The sequence below is a fragment of the Sinohyriopsis cumingii genome, chromosome 2 (genome assembly GCF_028554795.1).
Source record: "Sinohyriopsis cumingii isolate HCF-2022 chromosome 2, ASM2855479v2, whole genome shotgun sequence".
Taxonomy (NCBI): domain Eukaryota; kingdom Metazoa; phylum Mollusca; class Bivalvia; order Unionida; family Unionidae; genus Sinohyriopsis; species Sinohyriopsis cumingii.
Window position 1 is genome coordinate 28,709,338 of NC_142962.1, and position 22,380 is coordinate 28,731,717.

The 22,380-nt window shown below is 37.8% G+C and overlaps 1 protein-coding gene across 1 annotated transcript in view; it reads left to right on the top strand.

Moving 5' to 3' along the window:
• Nucleotides 1–16,189: 16,189 nt before the first annotated feature.
• The window catches only part of LOC149804534 (calpain-9-like), a 113,716-nt gene continuing 107,525 nt past the window's right edge, over nucleotides 16,190–22,380 (top strand). The window contains exon 1 of the mRNA XM_089941289.1: nucleotides 16,190–16,590. Within this exon, the coding sequence (XP_089797415.1) occupies nucleotides 16,322–16,590 (269 nt within the window). The 5' untranslated portion in view covers nucleotides 16,190–16,321. The remainder of the gene's footprint in view (nucleotides 16,591–22,380) is intronic.

Sequence of the window (22,380 nt, forward strand, 5' to 3'; positions counted from 1 at the left end):
AAATAATTAATGAAGCAGCTGGTATTTGTCAGCGATTATTTCAGGGTGGTATCATGGATGTTCACGCGTATCGAGAACTTATCGATGAAATCATTGACTGAAATCATCGAGTTAGATAAAAAAATAAATAATAATGATCATACATAACGCTCACCGTGGACCCGTCGTGGTCAGGGTAATAAATTCACGACTACCTGTTTATAGAGCAATTTACGGAGATGGACTAGGTGATGCTATTCAAGGTTTATTCAGAAGACTAGCACCCAAGGCAGCGCCGATTGCAAAACAACTATCAATGAAAGCTATTGATGTTATTAAAGATAAAGCTCCTGGTGCTATCGGTAATATTGCCAGCAAGCATTTACTGCAATCAAGGAAAGATTAGCGCGATTACGCAGACCAGTCAAATTACCAGCCACCGCAGAGATGCCTGCAGATGTCAGTAAAGTAATAAATCAAGCTGCAAATAAAAAACTAGCAGAGATATTGGATTAACCAATAAATACAAGTATGATATCAGGAAGTGGTTTTCTTTTTAGATGACTATGATTTACTATAAAATGTTTAAACGCGTGTCTGATCCAGCTTTCGATATGGATGCACCAGTACTCAAGGATGAGTCTGTGCGCGATTATCAGTACTATTCTTATGAAGCACGAGAACCAAATCAGCGGGGCAGAATTGAATTACATGTGCAGGATACAAGTAGATATTTCTTGCCCGCGGAAGCATTTATTGAAGTTACAGGTGAAATCGTAACAAATGTTATCGCTAATACACCATATGCAGCTGATGTCCAAGCTGGCTTTGTAAATAATGGCATCATGGCACTATTTTCCAGCGCCAGATATCTCATAGACGGCAAAGAAATTGAGACAATTCAAGATAATGTTGATGTTGCTACGACAATTATTGGGCTGGCAAGATATTCAGATGATTACACTAGATCAGCTGGCCCAACAATGATGTTCGCCAAAGACAATTCTAACTTTCCTGATGGAAGACCTAGCATCGTAAGGCGACCACAAAACAATGCCAGAAATGCTAATGCCGATGTGGAAAATTTACCCTTTCCCAACACTGAATACAACTTAGGGTTTGGAACACGAAAATTAATGTTGAAAGGTGATAATAGAGAATTTTCATGTGCGATTCCACTGTCTCACATCTTTGGATTTAAATGTTTGAAAGGCCATTTTTGGAGCCAAACACACAGTTGTTCTTGTGAGAAAAAGTGATGACAATGATGCTATCTGGCGAGCAGCTGGCGTTGCTGACGGTAAAGTAAATATAAAAAGACTTGCTCTGTGGATGTCGGTGATGACTCCGTCACTCGCTGAAGAACAGCAATTAATTTCTTTCATGGATCAAGGTGGTAAATCAATACTGTCGTGGCTAACAACAACCACTGACGTTAATCAAAATTATGTTGATGGGCTATTCACGTGGCATATTTCACAGCAAGGTGTTGCGGCACCAAGACATGTCTTTTTTGCGTTTCAACTTAATTTACGATTAAACAATCAAGAACGTTCTCATATGATATTTGATCAACTTGGTATCACTGCAGTATCCTTGCGAATAAACGGACATCAAGAACCATCCGAGGATATAATATTGAATTTTGGCACTAATAATGTAGCACGTGTATATCAACGTTTGATGACATTTATGGGACGTGATCAAAATATTGATACTGGTTTGCAAATATCACAGTTGGATTTTACGAGTATGTATCCGATTTATTACTTTTCGCTGGAGCATCTTGATTTAGCTAAACAATCTGTTGTTGATGTACACCTCAGAGCTAACGTAAACTCAGGTAACCCTTACAGAGCAATCGCGGTCATACTCTCTGATAAAACAATGCTACTTGAAGGTGCTGGTGGACGAATGAGTGTCCTTGATGCCCCAGTGGAAAATATGTAACATTGCTAAAAGCAATATGTAAACAATTAGATCAATCTCGTATTAAATAAAATGTCATACAGTCATGTTAATGTCACTCTGACTCCTGGTCAGGTGAAGAAATTACAATCGAAGAACGCGAGCACATGTGGGACACAAATAACACTAAAACACGATCAGCTAATGGGCGGTCCAAACAAACTGTCATTAACTAAACCCCAACTAAAACATTTCAATAAAGCAAAGCAAGCAACGACTGGAACTCAACTTGATTTCTCTCCTGCAGCTGTCAAAGATATGGTTAAAACCGGCGGTATATTTCCTCTTCTCGCCGCGATACCAGGACTGATAGCTGCTGCTGCTCCCGCAGTCGGAAAAGCAGCCGCGTTAGGTGCTGTTGGAATAGCTGCTGGAATGGCTCTAAAGAAAGCAACAGGAAATGGATACAAAAAAAAGGGACGCGGGCTAAGACTTCCAGGAACTCCACCCTCATGGTACCCAAAACGGTTCTGAAAACCGCTGGTTTTCTACCGATGTTGAAGCTTCCAGCTTCTAATTTTGATTTGCTTGATGCTGTTAAACAATTAAATATAAAAAATTTCAGAGGCGTCTTTATGCGAGATCAATTACCAGCACGAACGAATAATCCAGAAACCGGAATTATTAATCTTGATAACAGTGATGGTCCAGGAACTCACTGGGTTGCTTACGCGATCGATCCACGTGGAACTATATATTTCGATTCGTACGGGCTAGCACCGCCACTTGAATTCCTTCGATATGTATCCCGCCGACTTCGTCAATGACAAAGTCAGCAAAGGTTTGGTACTCAACGTTGCCAACACAAACATTAACTGATCCTCCGATATGTGGTCGTGAAGTATTAAATGTTCTTGATGCAATCTCGAAATCAGCGAATTCTCCTCACAAAGTCGTGCATGAATACACGTTGAAATCACAGATGTGATTTCCAAATTTAAACAACCACATAACTAACAATGGTTGATATTTACGGAAGATCAAGCAGAACAAAGGAAGAAAAAAAAGATATCGATTTATCAAAGTATGCGACCAAAGATGAAATTGATAATCTTTTAAATCTGACCGGGATAGACCCAGATGAGATTGTAATTTTTCAAGATCGACATGGCAAGCTAAAAACCAGTAACATTAAGTGGAATGACATAATTCGCAGGGTTATTGGAGCTACCACGGACAACATCGTTGTATTCACTGACAGCGGCAGAATCAGAGATTCGCTGATATCAATCGCGGCGCTTCGAGATGATACACGAAAAGCCGCAGAGGGACGTGTAAGTAAGTCCGGTGATACAATGACAGGTGAACTCAGCATGAACGGTAACAAAATAACCGTGTTGGCGGATCCAACATCCCCGGAAGATGCCGCAAACAAACAATATGTAGACGCGTTGTTTACAACCGTCGGAGGCGTACTCGTTACTCGTTTAAGAAATACCGGCGACACAATGACAGGTGAACTCAACATGAACAAAAATAAAATAACCGTGTTGGCGGATCCAACATCCCCGGAAGATGCCGCAAACAAACAATACGTAGACACCGTTGACGGTAAATTAACCACGTTGCGGGCAGAGTATGATGTTCACGTGAGCGCGTTTACAAGACTTCGAAGAAACTTCGTAAAAACTGATGATGCCGTGGATAAGTTCTTTGGGGCTCCTCCAGTCATCGACATGAAACTTTCTGATATCAAGACCAACATTGACACGATCAAACAAACCCAGCAAGATATCGTAAGTGGAATTCCTGATATCGTTAACAAAACCAGTCTGATTAAAGTCCCCACTGGAGTTACCCCCGGGCATATCACCAACATCGTATATACAATATCATCGGGATCCGCAACATGGTCCCGACAAAATAATACTATCAAATATACAGCAACAGCCACTGGCGTGTATAGACTGTCTGAATTCAGTGCTGCTAAGTTTGAGATCTTTACAACATATCCCTGGAGACATTCCACCGATAAGTATTCCGGGGTTGTGACTATCATATTAAACAAGGGAACCGAAGAAACATTTATGCTGGAAGCCGCAGACAAGAAATTAACCGCAACATCTTACTGGTGGTGTTTGGAATTTGTAGCTGAAACGCCTCAATTGGTTACCGCGTAAAATAATAAAATGGCATCAACGACATCTCTAATGACAGAGTCATTAAATGCTCAGCAATATAGATACGATCAAGTACGCGAATGGCAGTCAGAGTTAAAAAACACTATTGACAAATGCGCAACAAAGATAAAAAAATACAAACGGCGTGTAACTGTATTAGACACAATAGTGTATTCGGTATCCGCGGTAGTTGCATCTACTGGGGTGCTATTATCAGCGCTGACACCAGTGACAACTGCAATCGCGATTACAATTACAGTTTCAACATCAACGACAATTGCAGGAGTTGCTAATATAATTGCGAAAAAAATATCCTCGTGTGCGCTAACAAAATTACACGAGTATGAAAAGTTAAACAGCGCGGCCACAAGCACCTACTCGAAATTGTCCTCGTTGATATCATCCAGCCTTGACGATACAACAATATCAGATTCCGAATTCGCGCAGATGGCAGCCGCGTATAACGATTACAAAAAGAACTTTGATTTGAAACGACAGCAAATAAATAATGACGGAGATACTTCAAGAGATAGCCGCAAATACAGCTCCGGTAAAAACATCAATGATAACAATATCTTCGACGCAACCAGAGTTTAATATTAATTTTCCAACTGCAATTCCAGTAAAAGAAATCACACTGGCACAATTACGAGTATATCACAGCTGGCCCAACATCAGGTCGACATCATTTCACGGACAGTTGCCAGATAATTCATTTGTATTTTCGTATCAGAATAACCCCGACGGTACTCCAGATTGGAACGTCATTCATTTACCAACAGGGTCTTATCAGATAGAAGAAATCAACAAAGAAATACAGCGTCAAATAAAGCGTATCACGGGAACAGAAGCAAAAATATCAATAAGTGCACAGGAGCCAACGTTGTCAACGATCATCGAAGTCGTTTCACCGGGTTACGCCGTAGACATTTATAACAGTTCAATCAGAACAGTATTAGGATGGCCTGAAAATCCACCACCGACACCACCGATATCACCAGAACTAAAAAAGTCTGATTATATCACTGACGCGCAGTCATATCACGGAATTACACCGTCATACAAAGAACATCTGGATGCTATAAAAAGTGCAACGTTGTTTAACTGGATTAACTTTCCTAAAGATAGCAGCGATATTGAGTGGAATTTTGCTTATAGGCAAAATCAAGATAGGTCGCATGATGCACTTCGTATTCGTCTAAGCGAAATTACTGAAAATGTTAAAATTATTAATGTGTTGCATAGAGCGCAACTAGCGCATCTACGGCAACGCTTCCAAGAACATCTTTTTGATATAAGTTCACGCAGCGAAATTATTAAACAAATTGAGATATTAAATCAAATTGCCGCAGATATGGAATATCTTAACCAGCGAGCAATTCAGGTAGTAATTAACGGTAGCCCCTATAATAAACAACTATTTTTGGATAAGTTCTCGCTGAAAGAAGCTGAGCTACCGAATTTTAAATTACCAGGATACGTTTCCCCGGTCATCTTGAAAAAATTTGTTACTGATATCGTCGATGATTACTTCGATGACATACTTGACCAGCACAAAAAAATACTGCCACCGCCAACTACCCTCAGACATGACAATTCCACAGCCAGTGATGGCAGACATATTTCTCCGGGAATCGTAAATATCACTGAAGTGGTCGGGGTCAATCTTGTGTGTGACGCAATTGATGGCAGTTACAACATAGACACAACAGTATCAAATCAAGCCCAGCAAGGGTTTATATTATACTCATTTACTCCTAAAGAACCACCTGGGTTTTTGATTGTACAAGAGCCAATCAATCCAGTATTTCTGCAGTGTTTAAGTCCAATGCTGACAAGGATAAATTTTAAAGTCACTGACCAACAGGGTAGACTTTTGGACCTGAGAAATGAAACTATTAGTATTAATTTGCTGGTAAAATCCTAAAGGATTTTCAATTAATAATATCATATTATAATAATGTCCAAAAAATCTTCGATTTTCAAGTCAAATACTTCCCAGAAATGCAAAACATTTCCGAAAAAATATGATGATGATGATGAAAATGTCTCTGACATTTGCACCGACAGTGACACCGACAGTGATTTTATTGTTAGTGACAGTGATCTCTCTGACATTTCCACTGACAGTGACGACACCGACAGTGATGTCGGCAACAATAACAGTGCCATCACCATTAAAATAAATTATATTAAATAATAAAAAAAATATAGCATGTATCAGCACGTGAAATGTTCCATCCACGACAAACAAGTACTTGAAGAATATATCAAAAAAGTATTCAGCGGATCGTTGATAGGTGAAGTTAAAATAGTTATTGATAAATACGGTAATGATGATTTTTTACTGACAGAATCACAGTTGAAACAACTACAAGAGAATCATATCACAATGATCATGTGTTTTCCAGACCAAATCATGAATTATGCTCACTCGTGTATTTCACGGGATCATCTTAATAAGATATTGCAGTGAAAACGCTAGCGTTTTCAAATCCTTTATTCTGGGGTATTTACTAGTAAATCGGACGGTAAAAAAAGTAATATTTTTTTTTTACTTTCGATTTCACTTCCAAGTATTTGACGAAGTCAGTGACGAAATCAAGGTGAGGTATTTACTTCCTCGTCACTGACTTTGTCATCCTTGACGAAGTCAAGGGACATACAATGCTTTAATTTTCTAACCCGATTATTTATTATCTTTTTAGTTTCATACTCGGCTGCCAGTACCAGCCTGATCTTTTCAATTGCACTAGACAATGGAACAAATTCATTTATTTGTGCTTCTTCTACGCTGGCCAGCGATTTATACAAATTATTTTGAATCATCTTTATGAATCGATATTGAGCAGGAAGAATATAACGCCCTGCGCATTTAGATTCATATAACGATTCAAAATCAGACAGAATTGTTTCAGGATTTAGTGATAAATTAAATTCTTGTTTTTCTAATTTTTTAATAGCATCAATCACATTATTGATATTTTCGTGATTCATATTTATATATATTTTTATATATTTAAAATAAAAAAAATCACATCTCAGGAGCGGAAACACTACCCCCAATGAGCTCCTAAACTGTCAAATAACAGTCTAGAAAGCCCAGAGGGTGTGTTTGCGAACGACGAGACATTCCCCCATTTGTGAACCCCTAGCTTACCATTTGATATGCTAGCAAGGTTCATATAGGGACAACACATAACATGTAGTATTTACATCTGTAAAGCTTCTAAATTGCCACCGCATTTCAGCAAGCTTACACAGTAGTATAACTTAATTCTAACTTATCTTAAGACGGTACAAAAATATAACTTAATTCTAACTTATCATAAGACGGCACAAACACATAGTATTTACAATATTTACAGTAGAAGCATATTTACAGCAGTTGTATTTACAATATTTACAGTAGAAGCATATTTACATCAGTTGTATTTACAATTATATAACTTATCCTAGGACGGTACAAACATATAACTTAATTCTAACTTATCCTAGGACGGTACAAACATATAGACAACACAGACAGATGCGGGGTTATATTCTACGTCCAACGAAGTTGCACCCCCATCCCCAAAATCAATCCCGTTGGGTGGTAAAAGACCACCCTTGACGGGGCGATAACGGAAAAAGTTGTGCAACTTCGTTGGGTTTCGAAACCCCGTATATTATTCGGACGATATTGTATATAAACCAACTGATACCTGGAAGTTCAAAAATAGCTCAGCGTGACTTGTTTAAAATGTTTTTTCTTAAATATGATCGTGTGGAAAATACGGATGAACCATAAACCCGAACAAGTGTAATAAAATAGTGATATTGTCTGTAAAAGAAAGATAAGTACGCGTTTGTCCCTGACAAAGTCAGGGATAAAACCATTCTTGACGCTGTCACCTTGATAAAATCAAGGGTGATAAAATGAAGGGAAGTTATTTACTTCCTTGTGCAGAAAACCGTCTGCTGTTACCTGTAAAATAATATACCTCTGTAGTGGTAACAAACAGATAACAAATTCTCAACTGAATTTTAAAAACTGAATTTAAGCTCTGATTTATGAAAATACTGACAAACGCGAGACTGTGACGCAGTGTATATACAGTTGGATGTAAAAAAAAAAATACCGCACTGGATAAATTTACTTGTCAAGGAGTGTTGCGCAACACTTCCTGACAAGGGGAAATAATTGTATCATTGACTTTCACGCAGTCGCTGTAGAGTTATCTCCGTTTGGAAAATCCTCGGATTATAGTAAGTTACCTAACAATAATGAAAAGTAATCCTTTCCTTGTTATATTTTTTTGACAACGCGGATTTATATACATTTTCTGCGACTTTTCGTACTGAGGGTGCACAGATACCGAAATACTTGCCAGCTGCATATATCGATTGAAATATTATTTCTTCATTTGTACCTAAATTTATGGAAACAACTGCCCTAGACTCTATCTTCCCCCCAGTATTACCAACCCTACAATTTTCGCTCTGCGTCACAGCTCTCAGATTGGATAAATTATTATTAAGTTTCTGTCCATCAGTGTGATCGATCACAAGACCGTCTTTGATTATCCCAAAGAAACACTCGTACACGATCCTGTGATTATGATAATGTTTTTTTCCAGCAGTAAATCTTAGATAACCAGCATTACTAACAGAACCAACTGTTTTTTTTCACTCTGCAGTGTCTCACTATTCCCTCGCGAGATGCTTCATAATTCTTAATGGTTGGATGTGAGACAAATTCTTGATTCATTTATATAATAATATATTTGTCTAATTTATAATTTGTCTGAAAACTTAGTTATATAATCACTCTCGGATTTCAGCGCATCTCCATTATTTTTTTTTATTGTAGTATCGCTTGAGTTCACGGTATCGTTTCCCCCCGCATCCCGCACATAATTGTGTTTTACCCCTGACACCAATGCCACATCGCAGGCATGGGATAGGTCCTGTGCTTCCTCGTTTGATGCTTTATATGTGTTCACCGCAGAATTCCTTCCTGCAGGGCTTATTACAGACTGTTACAGAAACAACTTTTAACCACTTGCAGTTATTCATTTGTATATATAATATTTCTTATTTAAATATTTGTCTTAAATATAATATGGTGGTATTTTCGAAATTATCCGCAGTTGGCGCCGGGAGATTCGATCTTGACAGACTAACCCCGGATTCACGACGACGGAATCTAACTGATCTATTTAATATTATCAGGGATGCCAAAAAAGAATTCCGCGACGACGGCGCTTCTCATGTATGGTCGTCATTTAAAATTATCCGCGATATTGACGAAATCATCGATGACAGCATCGATGTTGACGAAGTCATCGATGCTACAATGACTGATGCCCGAGCAAAAACAATTATTGATTATCTCGCTGATGGACATCAACACGGTAAAAAATATTTTTTTCAGAATAAAATTTATTGTGCAAGCAGATTCCGATACGTGGATTATCCGTGACAAACTCGACCCTGTTCTTGCTAACGGAAAGACCATTCTGTTAAGTAGAGATTCCAAACCAGGAATGCTGACCGGGATTGAAAAACCATATTACGCTCGAGCGTATCCTGCGACCGCAGTCGTTTATGGAATCTATCTGGCAAAAAAAAAACAAAAATTGATAAACTCGCCCCGATGAAAATGACTTCGTCAACATTGACAAAGTCAATGACTAAGTTAAATTGTGTAGCCGAGCGAGTAATGGAACATTTTAAAAAACGCAAAACGAGGAAACGGTTTAACCGATCTGCGACCTGAAAAAATAACAGCATGGGCTGAGCAAGTCAAGGATACTGGAGCATCAATAAATGATGCTGCTGTGCTATCAAGTAAATTAAAATTTTCAATAACAGTAAAAAGACTAAGCGGGGAAATATTATATAATTCGAAGCATTATAAAAAGTCAGGATCACCGATTGAAATTATTGATCATAACTCTCATGCCTGGACTGATGCGGTTACAATATTTCCACGAGATCGTGTTGTAAAATTTTACTCGGAAAACATATTTGATGTTATTTACACGCTGAGTAAAACCGACCCTGTGTAAGTGTAGTTATTTAAGAGTTCCGAAGATGGCAAATATGATCAATTTGTAAAACCCAACGGTGAATTATACCGGACGGAGTCGTTGCAGCAACAAATGAAAAAACTCGCAGAGAAATATGTGAAAGAAAACATTGAGCAGTTATTGGTTAATTGTTTTACAGTTCCAAGTGTTGCCACTCACGCCGCAAGAGAAAGAAATTCGTGGAGACCAACCCGAAGTCAGTTTCTTTCGGATATACAATTAAGTTGTGTCGAGTATGGGCATGGCGAGTTGTGGAATACCCGGTATGACTACCGGGATATGATTTCCGTGGATATGATTGCTTGCTACCCAGGAAGCTTTCTCGGGATGGGCGAGTGTCGCGAATACTTTAAGCGATTTGGACATCCCACGAACTCGATGACACGAGTTGCTATAAACGGTCCTTTACCCGATTTTGACCTGACAGGATTTGCTCATGTGACTTCGTTTGAATTCGCCGCGAGACTTCATCCGTGCTGTTATGTTTGGTTTGGCAGACACTTCAGTGAAAAGCGCTGGGTACCAATAGTGTTATTGCGATATATGCTTGACAGCCGAATACTGGTATCGTTGACTGTCAGTGAAGCAATCATATCATATCAACCGCAGACCTCAGTTTGGTTGCCAACACCGGAGCGTGTCAGTGTAGATGAAGTTATTAGCGAGTATGCACGAGAGAGTCCAAATACCCCGATGGATGTCATTATTAAAGAAGCTCCTAAAGTTCTCAAGATCAAACATAGCAATAGTGAAAAAATAGCAAAAGATCTTGGACGAAGAATAATTGGTAAATTTACTCAAGGTGCTGCATATGATCACAAACTACATCACTTGCGACTGATTGTCGATGATGCTGAATTGGATTTTATAATTGCTGACGCTGTTGCAAAAAATATATTTTGTAATCGGGAGGATGTGTTCTTGTCTGACGGAAAAAAGTAGGGCACAGTTGTAAGTTATATCGCCGGAGAATCGCCTCAGTACACACATCTAAGATCTTCAATGCTGGGTTATGTTTCTATAAATTTGCTATCAATGATAAATCGATTTCCTGACACCGCAGTTAGAGTTGCAACGGATTCATTTTATATCAATAAAAGATATTCAGAATTACTGGCTTTTACAAGCAACGATGAATGGAGTTCGTGGAGAATAAAAGCGGAGATGTTACATGAATATTGTGAATCCGCTGATGTTGCAATTAAGGATGATTATTGTAAATTATCAGAAATGTCGACGACAAAGTCAATGTTGCCATCTGTGTATGATCCAATCACTAGACACAAAACCGTTTATTTAAACGGGCCGTGTGGGTCTGGTAAGACAACTCGAGCGATTGAATTATTTGGAAAATCGGATATGATTGTGCTAACACCTACACACAGGCTTGCCAGGGAGATGAAACAACGAGGAGTCAATTCTTGGACTTATCACAGCTTTTTCAAATACAGCGGCGGTGTGTGGACGTCAGATCGAATGGGAACAAAATATATTCCCGAGAAAATAATTTGGGATGAGATATGTACGGTGCCGTTGGAAACATTAAAAACATTTCTTGATTGGCTGCTAACGAAAAATACTGCAGTGATTATGTGCGGCGATCACGGTCAACCACCTCCGTTTGTCGGCGCATCTCCGCATGATTGGTTAAAAGATTTTGTTGATTATTACGAAGAAGTGTCTGATGATCATAGAGCACTTGATGCAACGTTGAAAGAATTTAAAACATTAATCAGATTACAACCGAATAAAATTCAATGTGAAATTATACGCGAGATGATTCCTGAAACTTCGATGAGCGACTTTTGGGATGTGTGGAAACCAGACGATTTGATAGTGGCAAGTAGAAAGATAGTCAGAGACACACTTCAACAGCAGTTATTTCAATTACAACAAGAAAAGTTTCCAATGTTGCCAGTGCCGTTATGTTATAGACCAGCTGATACGCGGTTACAAAATATAGATGTTGATATTCCTGGTAAAACAGAGAAACAGAATTTAGTACTGAATGATATTGTGTTAGTTGATATTAATGCTGTCAAAGATGCACTAAAAATGAATAAATCCCCGTGGACGCTAGGATACGCAATGACAATTCATTCAGATCAAGGACTAACTATCAGTGATACATCTGTCTGGATTGTTGATGATCGAATCGAATGGTCAAACTCAGTCTACTTGGCTGTGTCCAGAGTCAGAAGAATATCTCAACTGCGAAGAATTGTCTTGGAAGATTCAATAGCTGATAAAATTAATAATGAAAACAACAGCATCACCGATGGTGATGTAATAAGAAAAAAACTCGCCGGTTACAAACAGAGTGACAAAAAAAATAATCGCGACTTTGATCTTGATGTTGAATTTATTATTGAGTTAAAACAACAGCAGAATAATCACTGCGCGAGCTGTAATTGTATAATGCTATGGCAGTATTCGAATAAAAATTCAAGACAATTTACCGTAGACAGAGAAGATAACAATCGCGGTCATACACGTGATAATATCATGTTGACCTGTCTTGAGTGCAATCGACGTCGGAGTGCTAGTTAAGTGATCGCGGTGGTAATTGTGTGTCCTCGGGAATTACTTGTAATTGCTCACGTGTGGATCCGCGTTGAGGAGCAGTTGAATCCAACCTATAGATTGCTGGTCTACCAGTGGATCTTGTTATGTTAGATATCTTGTGTGTGGTAACACTCCAAATAGGATCAGTTGCTCTTCGTTTACCACCTTCAAGTTCACCCGGTTCATATAAATATCTAACTGTAACATCACCCAGTATTGGCTGCGCTGAAGAATCACGTCGTACGGGTATATGTTTTTTTGTGTGATCGCGATGGCAGGTTTCATGTTGGTTGTTCGTGTAATCTCATTATTTAGTGCAGCTATCACGCTTGGTAATCTTGCAACCCATTCGCGAGATCTCGTGTCTTGAATAAATTCCTTCGCGTATTGATATCCAAATAAACGCTCAGCAAGTGTTCGATTAAATCGCTCAACAATTGCCTGATCGCGATGAATTTCAGTATGTCCTCGTCTGATGGTGACGTTATGTTGTTTCATCAGTGATGATACTGCACCCTGAAATTCTTTGCCAGGATCAACTTGTAATAAATTTGGCCATCGCAGACCACCTCGCTGGTAAATTCGTTTAAACGCAGAAGCAACCTCAGATGCTGTTTTAGTCGTTAACGGTTCAGCATCTTTGTATCTACTTGCAACATCAACTACAGTTAACGCGTACCTATATGTACGTCTTCGGATAGTATCATGTGGCAGAAATAATATATCAGCCTGATGAACCTCATTTGGCACACTAACACCAAAATGTGCAAAGTGAATTTGTTTAGGGCGCGGTAGATAAATTTGCCATATTGCCTGTCGGGATAACCAATTTTTAGCAGTAACTTTTGTAACTTTTGCTGCTTCAGCGAGTTTACTAATTGCTGCGCTACCTCTCCAGTATCCGCTTGGGGAATAATAAATCGACTCCATTATATACCAGCACCTAGCGCTAATTTACCTTTCATTGCGGATTTTATTAACCAGGATGCTAACTTTTCTTTGAAAGATTTATCAGTGATGGCATTTAACGCATGAATTAATTTCACGTCTGCGAGATGGCGCTGTTGCAAATCCTTGCTTCGGTAAGCTACATCATGAGCATGACACGCCTTATCAATAGCATTTATCGGATACTCACCTGGATTGGGCTGATCCTGCGCATCAAGTCTGATATCAAGTCGGGTTCCAGGACCACAGTAATTATATCCTGGAAGATGTTTTTCTCCTGGGTATTTAGCCCACGGTGTTCCTGGTAACTTGGCTAACTTGGCTGCGATATCACCTCCTTTTTTAAAAAAATAAATTTAAACTTTTTGTGCCACATCGTTCACACTTGCCTGTAAGCGCTTGTCGATTATTTTTTGTTGTAATTGTTGTCATATCCGCAGTTGGGGTACGTGCTCGGCATTTCACACAATATAAATCCATATTATTTTTATGATATATCTAATGGAGATTACTGACTTTTCTGCTACAAAACGACGAGAGCCAATCAAACATAACTCAGTGCTACCAAATTCAATTCGAATGATAATTATAGGCCCATCTGGGTCGGGTAAGACACAGTTGTTACTTAATTTAATAATGAAGTGGATGAAGTGGGATAAATTATATTTGATAGCACCATCGGTGGACGATCAGCGATGCTACAGCGTGTTAAAAGATTTTAACGAAAGTGCAAAATCGATAAGTGAAGAAGATGTTGTTGATTTTATAACTGATATTGATGAAGCACCGAGTATCGATGATATTGATGGGAGTATTAATAATTTAGTCGTGTATGATGATGTAATGTTGGACAAACAATCAAACCCTGCCAAGATATTCTCACGTGGACGACACAAAAACGTTGATGTGATTTATGTAACTCAGCGGTATACACAAATCCCGAAAGTGATCAGAGATAACTGTAACGTTCTCGCGGTATTTAACGGCGTTGACGCACACACGTTACGAAATATACATCAGACCTGGTGCAGCGGTGACAAGGACATAAATAAATTTAGAAATTTCTTTAGTCGTGCTCAGGCAAAACCACACGGATTTGTAACGATAAATTTACATGATCCTCGGACACGGTATCGAGTTGGGTTGGATACAATTTTTAGTTAGAAATACTTTGCATTTTGAGCAGCACAGAGACTGAAACAACACCGAATGTTTCGTCTAGTAGACCCTTGTATCGAGAAGTAGTTATATAGGTAGATATTTTTCATGAGATAACCCTTCTGGTCAGCGAAGAAAGCCTATTTATCAGTGTTTTCTGAATAGAGGGTTTATTTTGTGAAGACAATACTTCTATCAAGAGTGTTTTCGATAGAAGGTTCTGTTTGACGAAATAGTTGGTGGGCTCAGTCTCTCTGCTGCTAGAGTAAAATCAGGAGTATTTTTCCTAACAGTGATGAAATGTTAAAAAAAAATAAACACCGATTTTGAATCTCCATACTTAACACCTCTACAAAAACATACTAGTAATAGTTTATAAAAAAATTGAAGCCTAAGATGTATTGGTAAATCCAAATGTTCTAATTCTTTGTTAAATATACAGATATCCTTTGGCAAAATAAAAATGTCTCCTACATTGTTACAAAAATGTTTTCCGGCATTGAAAAAATTCCAGTTTTGGAGATTACCCTCAGATTTATTTTTAACCACCACAAATTTATATAAATTCACTTCTAACTTAACATTTCTTTTCGCTTTTTCCTCTGTTGCCAAATATAACAGTCTAGCTTTGATTGTCTTTACTTTCAATCTCCAAATAGAACGCATTGAAATTACTTTGGACGCATATTTCATTGTCGCTAATGAAAATGCATCGTCAGCATTTTGTGGTCTGATCACATTTATCAGTTATACTATTTAGTCGCTAAACGTGGCCAACTCAACTGCTTGATGTGAGTTTAATAAACAAAATCAAGGGGAGGGGATCCTCTTCTATATAATTTAATAATAACGACAAAAATTTTTTTTACAAGTTAACGTTCGCAAAATGTCAACAAAGAAAATCTTACCTAAATCCTGCTATAACCTTTATTTCAATTTTTATTTTCTTTTTATTATATAGTCGACATAATTTATACGATGAATAGAAAATGTAAAACGAACAAAATACAATTAATTTGCTCACGGAGTTTCAGAGATCCCGTGTGAATTTGGTCTACGCCCTAGTGTATTTAACTTGCAAACAAATCGGGCATATATCTTTATCACCAATCCAGACAATGTAGTATTCTGGTTCATAGTACTAACCTGTACTAATACTGACAGTTTGACATGACTGTGAATCGATTACCGCGCGGTACAAAGTTACAACTCATTGGCCACAAATACCTATACTAACCTCTGGAATGTCGGCGGATATATGGGAGTACATGGTGTTTGTAAAATCCTTGTCACCCCTTTGTAAACATGGAATCTTCCAATTGTCCACCAATCAAATTAAGGATTATTATTTGTTTCGGTGGTATGTAGCCACAAGATCAAAGGACTGCGAAGTGGAAATACCTTACTTCCGCAATAGCCAGTTTACTAGAGAACATCAATTATGAATTCTTATTTACACAAAGTGTTTGGCATTCTTGTTGCCTGACTGTAGCAAATGCGCGATTCGACATGGCCTATACGGGTCGGAATTCTTATGAGCGAGGCTACAATCCGGTACCTCCGCCACCCCGGGGACGCGGTGCTGGGTCTTCCCCTGGGTATGCGAACGAGCCCCTCAATCTACACACGACGCAAGCGCCGCCGACGTTAACGACAGGGCACGCCAACGCTCCGATGTATAACGGTCCCAGCATGTCAGTAGCAACGGACAAGATATCTCCAGTTAGCCCCTCCTCACGAAGTCCGCGTTACAAAGATACCACTGATGCTCATAACAGGTTGGCTAATTTATTATTTGGGCTTAACACTTTGACAGATTATTTTCTTACAGTTCGGCGCACCGACGCTTTTACCTTGAATGGTGGTCAGTTATAAATTATTTATGAACCAGTTATCATCTACTTTAGGGCATAACTTTGGTTGTAATTAAAAAATCCGAGCGTTTAAATAGTTTATACGGTAATTCATTGCTTTATAAGTAACACAAGTAACCGTGTAGAGTGAGAAGTAATGCAAGCTAAACGTAATAGCTTATGCAGTTGAATATTGCAGTTATTTATTATATACTTGAGTGTGAAATACATATAAATATATTGGTGAAATAATTTAAGTTTTTAATACCTATATTTGCACATATGATAAATATATAAATATATTTTCACATGTACAAATACAGTATTTCCAAAATACATGCGAACTGCATTAACTTTCAGACATCAGAATTATTTTTTGCTGAGGACATCTGACTCAATGCCACTTATGTCTGTAAAGCTATTTCCCCATGCTACCTTGAAAACAATGATGAACATGTGATGCATAGCTGGATCGGTCTTTCCTTGTGGTATTGTAGGGTCTTTCCTTGTGGTATTGTAGGGTCTTTCCTTGTGGTATGGCAGGGTCTTTCCTTCTGATATTGTAGGGTCTTTCCTTGTGGTGTTGTAGGGTCTTTCCTTGTGGTATTGTAGGGTCATATAGTTGACAGAATTACTGCAGCAGACTAGGTCATATCAACCTTACAGTTCTCTTAAGATGCTGATATTAATATAATTAGCTAATGAAAATGATGTGAATTTAGGAAAAGGGGGTAGTATACTGAAGACCAAGTATATAATCTTCTTAGCTGTGATAGCAGGTGGTATATTATACCAAGAGCTTTTTTCTTTTCCTGCTTAAATGCCATATCTCTCTTCCTCTCTTTATATATATATATATATATATATATATATATATATATATATATATATATACATGGGAAATGAAAATATCCTCTGTGTACACTTTAACATACTGTGATGTCTTCTCAGTTATCTCCCCAGAAATATTTGACAGCATTGCAATAAGTATGTGTTAATTTCATAAAATGCTTTAACAAATACACGTTATCTGTAAAATGCAAAAAATATCAGTGAAATAAAAGAAGTAAATATATTTGCATATTATTCTTCATTTCCCGAAGTTATATTATCATTTAATGTCAAACTTAATTGTCTTTGAATTCAAATAAATTATATCCTTTTTTTGTTTTCTTGACAAATGAAATCTAAGGTTTTTCAGGAAAAATCCGTCTGCATTAGCTGTCATAAGGTAATTCAGCACCTGTAGTGTCCACCTGTTCCGTAACACACTTTTGATTCTTTTCATTGCAGAGAATAAACATTCACAGTTTGAAAAAAAATTAACATCAAATTTATTTTTGGACAAAAAGTTTCAAAGAAACCTACCTGAATCCTACATTCCAACTGCAAGTAGTTTATTGTTGGAGAAATATTTCAGATTTCAATGAAGGAATAATCCAACAGTCCAACTGTTCCTTATTTGGATAGGCAACAAAGAGAAATGAGAAGTTTAGAGGGCAACATCCACTTAAGTTAAAGTTTGACTGGTCCACTATTTTTCTCTTACTCAGACTACACAATTTTACTGAAATTAACGACAACAATCACAGTTACAACTATTGCTAACACCATACCATAGCAACACACAGCTACAATTATTGCTAACATCATACCATAGCAACACTATTATACTGCCATAAGATCTGAGGAATTACACCTTCCCCACCCCCTGTCTCACCTTCAGGATTCTCCACCCCCTATCTCACCTGTTGGTAGCTTAGAACATCTGAACCAAAATTTAGTAGTATAGAAAACAGCAATGAAAACTTTAGGTTATTAGGATTTCCAATGAGTATTGAACTGCATCTACTGTTTCTTATGTTCTTTCTCTGGGAAATTGTGCTATTTGAAACAGAATTGACATGGTGACACCAATCTCTGTTCTTCATGGCCTGGCCAACATGGGACTGGCTGGGCTCCTGGTATATTTTTATTTTTTAAATTTTTTAAAGGGTTTGTGTCATACACAGGCAGATGGCAAGTCATGTACAAAATATATTGGCTAAGTCAGTGAGTAATTAATTATCTGGGGTTATCTTACTTCGGTATGCAAGAAGAGGTAAGAACAGAGCTTTGAATAAAGTGACAGACTCTTATTTAACAACAAATTTTATAAGAATAGTGGGAAATGTAAAAGCATGTGGCATATGTGTGCAATATAGCTGAAAGATTCGAAAGTTGTATAGGCTGACTTAATAGTGTAGTGGGAACTTTACGGTAAAAGGCCCAGGGTGAGAACTCTGGTTTGGTCAACCTATCTGTCCAGGTCTGACACTGGAACTGCCAGATGGAAATGTACCAGATTTAGATTCTCTGTGTGATAGCCATCTGTAAGAAGCGTTAAGCTTTAGGGTCCCAGAGATTGTGTGTTGGGGGAATTGTGGTAAAAGTTTTAATATACAAAACAGGAGTGACATGGACATTTTTGGATCAAACAGATTTTGGGTTACACCTCCCATGTTCATTGGCTGTGGTAAGATGGATAGTGCTGTATAATAAAAGTCATGGAGATGTACAATATTTGTTTCAGTATATTAGTCAAATTAATGCTCATTGGAAACTGAGAATTCTCACTTGATCAGTGTTATTACCTGAGTACAACATAAGCTGCATTGTTAATAGGGCATCAAATGCACAAAGCACATGAAGAGAGAGACGGATCAAAATTGTGTAGTGGCTGGTAAAGCACTAGCTTTGTATTGCTGCAGTTCTTTGTTACATTGTATAAGGGAGATCAATCAGATATTTGCTCCCATATCTTACAAATTCAGTAAGCTACATGTGCCAACCAAGTAAAATAAAATGAAAACACTAGTAACTACAGTAAAGCCTCATTATCATTGTTATTCATTACCAGACCCTTCCATGACCATCACTGTGCCTTATTTGCAATTGTGTAGAATATACATATGACTATGAAAGGCCTGACTTTTAGTGAACAGTATACACCCTAGTCTGCCTGACCATTATGCAACAGCAGATCTGGGTGTATGATGGTATAGAATATATATTCAATTTCATCCTTATTTAACATATTACATACTGTATGTGAACCACTCCACTAACCAACTACACAAAATTACCAACTGGAACAATGCAAACAGACATGAAGTTTTGTTTGTCACACAAGTACTCTGTGAAATTTAAGATAGAGACTGGAAACATGAGGACATGATTGGGCATGGTTTGTAGGTGTCAGCAAGGTTTAGTATTTTTCTCCATGGTGTAGAGATGAGTGTGTGTGTGTGTGTGTGTTGTGTTGTTGAGACTAAATCATATTGTATAAACCATGTATTAATTTTGAATTTTGTTTGTTGTGCAATTCCTACATGGTTCAGGATAGACAACTTCTACATGGTTTAAGACAGACAACTCTTACATTGTTCAGGATAGTTTATATCTTGGCAAATTATAGTTTGTAAATGTGTAGAGCAACTTCCAAATTGCAATTCATCCCTATGGGGGATGGGGTAGACTTAAATAAAAGTAATTCCTAAATAGTTATTTATATTAGAGTCTTCTTGCCACTAGTCAAAACTTGGAAATGACAAGCTCCCTTTATGTTCTGTTGTTTTGTTAAACAGTGATTTCAGAATACTGTAATGTAAGAAGTAAATGAATTTAGTATTACTTGCTTGGGAGGGCTAGACGATTTCCATGGTTACCAATGGAACAATTTGTGTCAAGTCTACCCCTGTAGAAGTTGGAACAGTTTATGTCAAGTCTACCCCTGTATAAGTTGGAACAATTTGTGTCAAGTCTACCCCTGTAGAAGTTGGAACAGTTTGTGTCAAGTCTACCCCTGTAGAAGTTGAATGTTCAACTAAACAAGAACCTTATTTTCATAAAACAATAGATCTATCAAAACATGTAATGATGTGAATTTCAAACATGAACTTCGGCAAATTTTATGGCATGTAATTGAAGTTGGTCCAAACATCTTCTTGCCCATAAAATCTTAAAAAAGTTTAATGTGTCCATAAAATCTTGAAAAGTTTAATATGCCCAATAGCATGATTGGATTGTACTTGAGATTTCAAATGCCATAAAAAAGAGATAACTTAAAAGCCACATTAATTGAGGAAGTTTTCTGTTTGCAGGCAAAAGAGAAAATTCAGTTTAAAAATTAATGTGATAATTTATCTAAAACAATAACATTATACAAATACCATTGAAAATACATGTAATTGAAACAGCCAAATGCTATTTGCAAAGTTTCAGTGAGTTTGGAGGTAGAAGAATTTAGTAACAGTAAAATAATATCATATCGCTGAAATCCTAATGATATGGCAGATAATTTCAATGATATTTCACTTACACAGTTTCACCCTGAAAAACCCATTGAATTTCCCAGTCAGCCTCTTAAAGACTTTTGTTCAGAAAGGCTTGCAGGTGCGCTAGACGTTTGGTTTGAAAGGCTTGCAGGTGAGTAAGACTTTTGGTCTGAAATGCTTGCAGGTGAATCAAACTTTTTGTTTGAAAGGCATGCAGGTGGGTTAGACTTCTGTTCTGAAGGCTTGCAGGTGAACCAGATTTTTGGTTTGAAAGGCCTGCAGGTGAATCAGACATCTATTCTGAAAGGCTTGCAGGTGAGTCAGACTTTTGGTTTGAAATGCTTGCAGGTGAATCAAACTTTTTGTTTGAAAGGCATGCAGGTGGGTTAGACTTCTGTTCTGAAAGGCTTGCAGGTGAACCAGACTTTTGGTTTGAAAGGCTTGCAGGTGAGTCAGACATCTGTTCTGAAAGGCTTGCAGGTGAGTCAGACGTTTGGTTTGAAAGGCATGCAGGGGAGTCAGACTTCTGTTCAGAAAAGCATGCAGGTGAGTCCGATTTTTGGTTTGAAAGGCATGCAGGGGAGTCAGACTTCTGTTCAGAAAGGCATGCAGGGGAGTCAGACTTTTGGTTTGAAAGGCATGCAGGGGAGTCAGACTTCTGTTCAGAAAGGCATGCAGGGGAGTCAGACTTTAGGTTTGAAAGGCATGCAGGGGAGTCAGACATTTGATTTGAAAGGCATGCAGGGGAGTCAGACTTCTGTTCAGAAAGGCATGCAGGTGATTCAGACTTTGAAATCCCTCACATGAACTGTGGCAATTTTCTTGAAGTCCTTTAGCAAATAAATAAGGAAAATTCATAGGACTTTATCATTTTGGACCCCAATGGAATTAATAATGAGGTCAACAGCATACTTATTTCCATTACTCCTTCCTTATTAAAATTAGTAGAAAAAAAAAACTGCTTGATTATCTTTTTTGGGACATTCTTCTTAGCTGAAAATCCATCACTGCAGCAAACACAAATGTTACATGTTTGAATTATAGCATATCACCATCACAACAACAACAAAAACCCATCATTTATTTGATTGCCACAAGTCTCTAATTGTAGAATATCAGACAAGTGCATTAATATGTCTCAAGAACTTGTCTCTAATTGTAGAAAATGCTCATCAGACAAGTGTACTAATGTCTTAAGGACTTGTATCTAACTAGATTATACTCATCAGATAAGTGTACTAATATGTCTCAAAGACTTGTCTCTAATTGTAGAATATAATCATCAGACAGGTGTAGTTATGTGTCTCAAAGACTTGTCTCTAACTGTAGAATATACTCATCAGACAAGTGTAATACACTTGTCTCAGGAACTTGTGTCTAATTGTAAAATATACTCTTA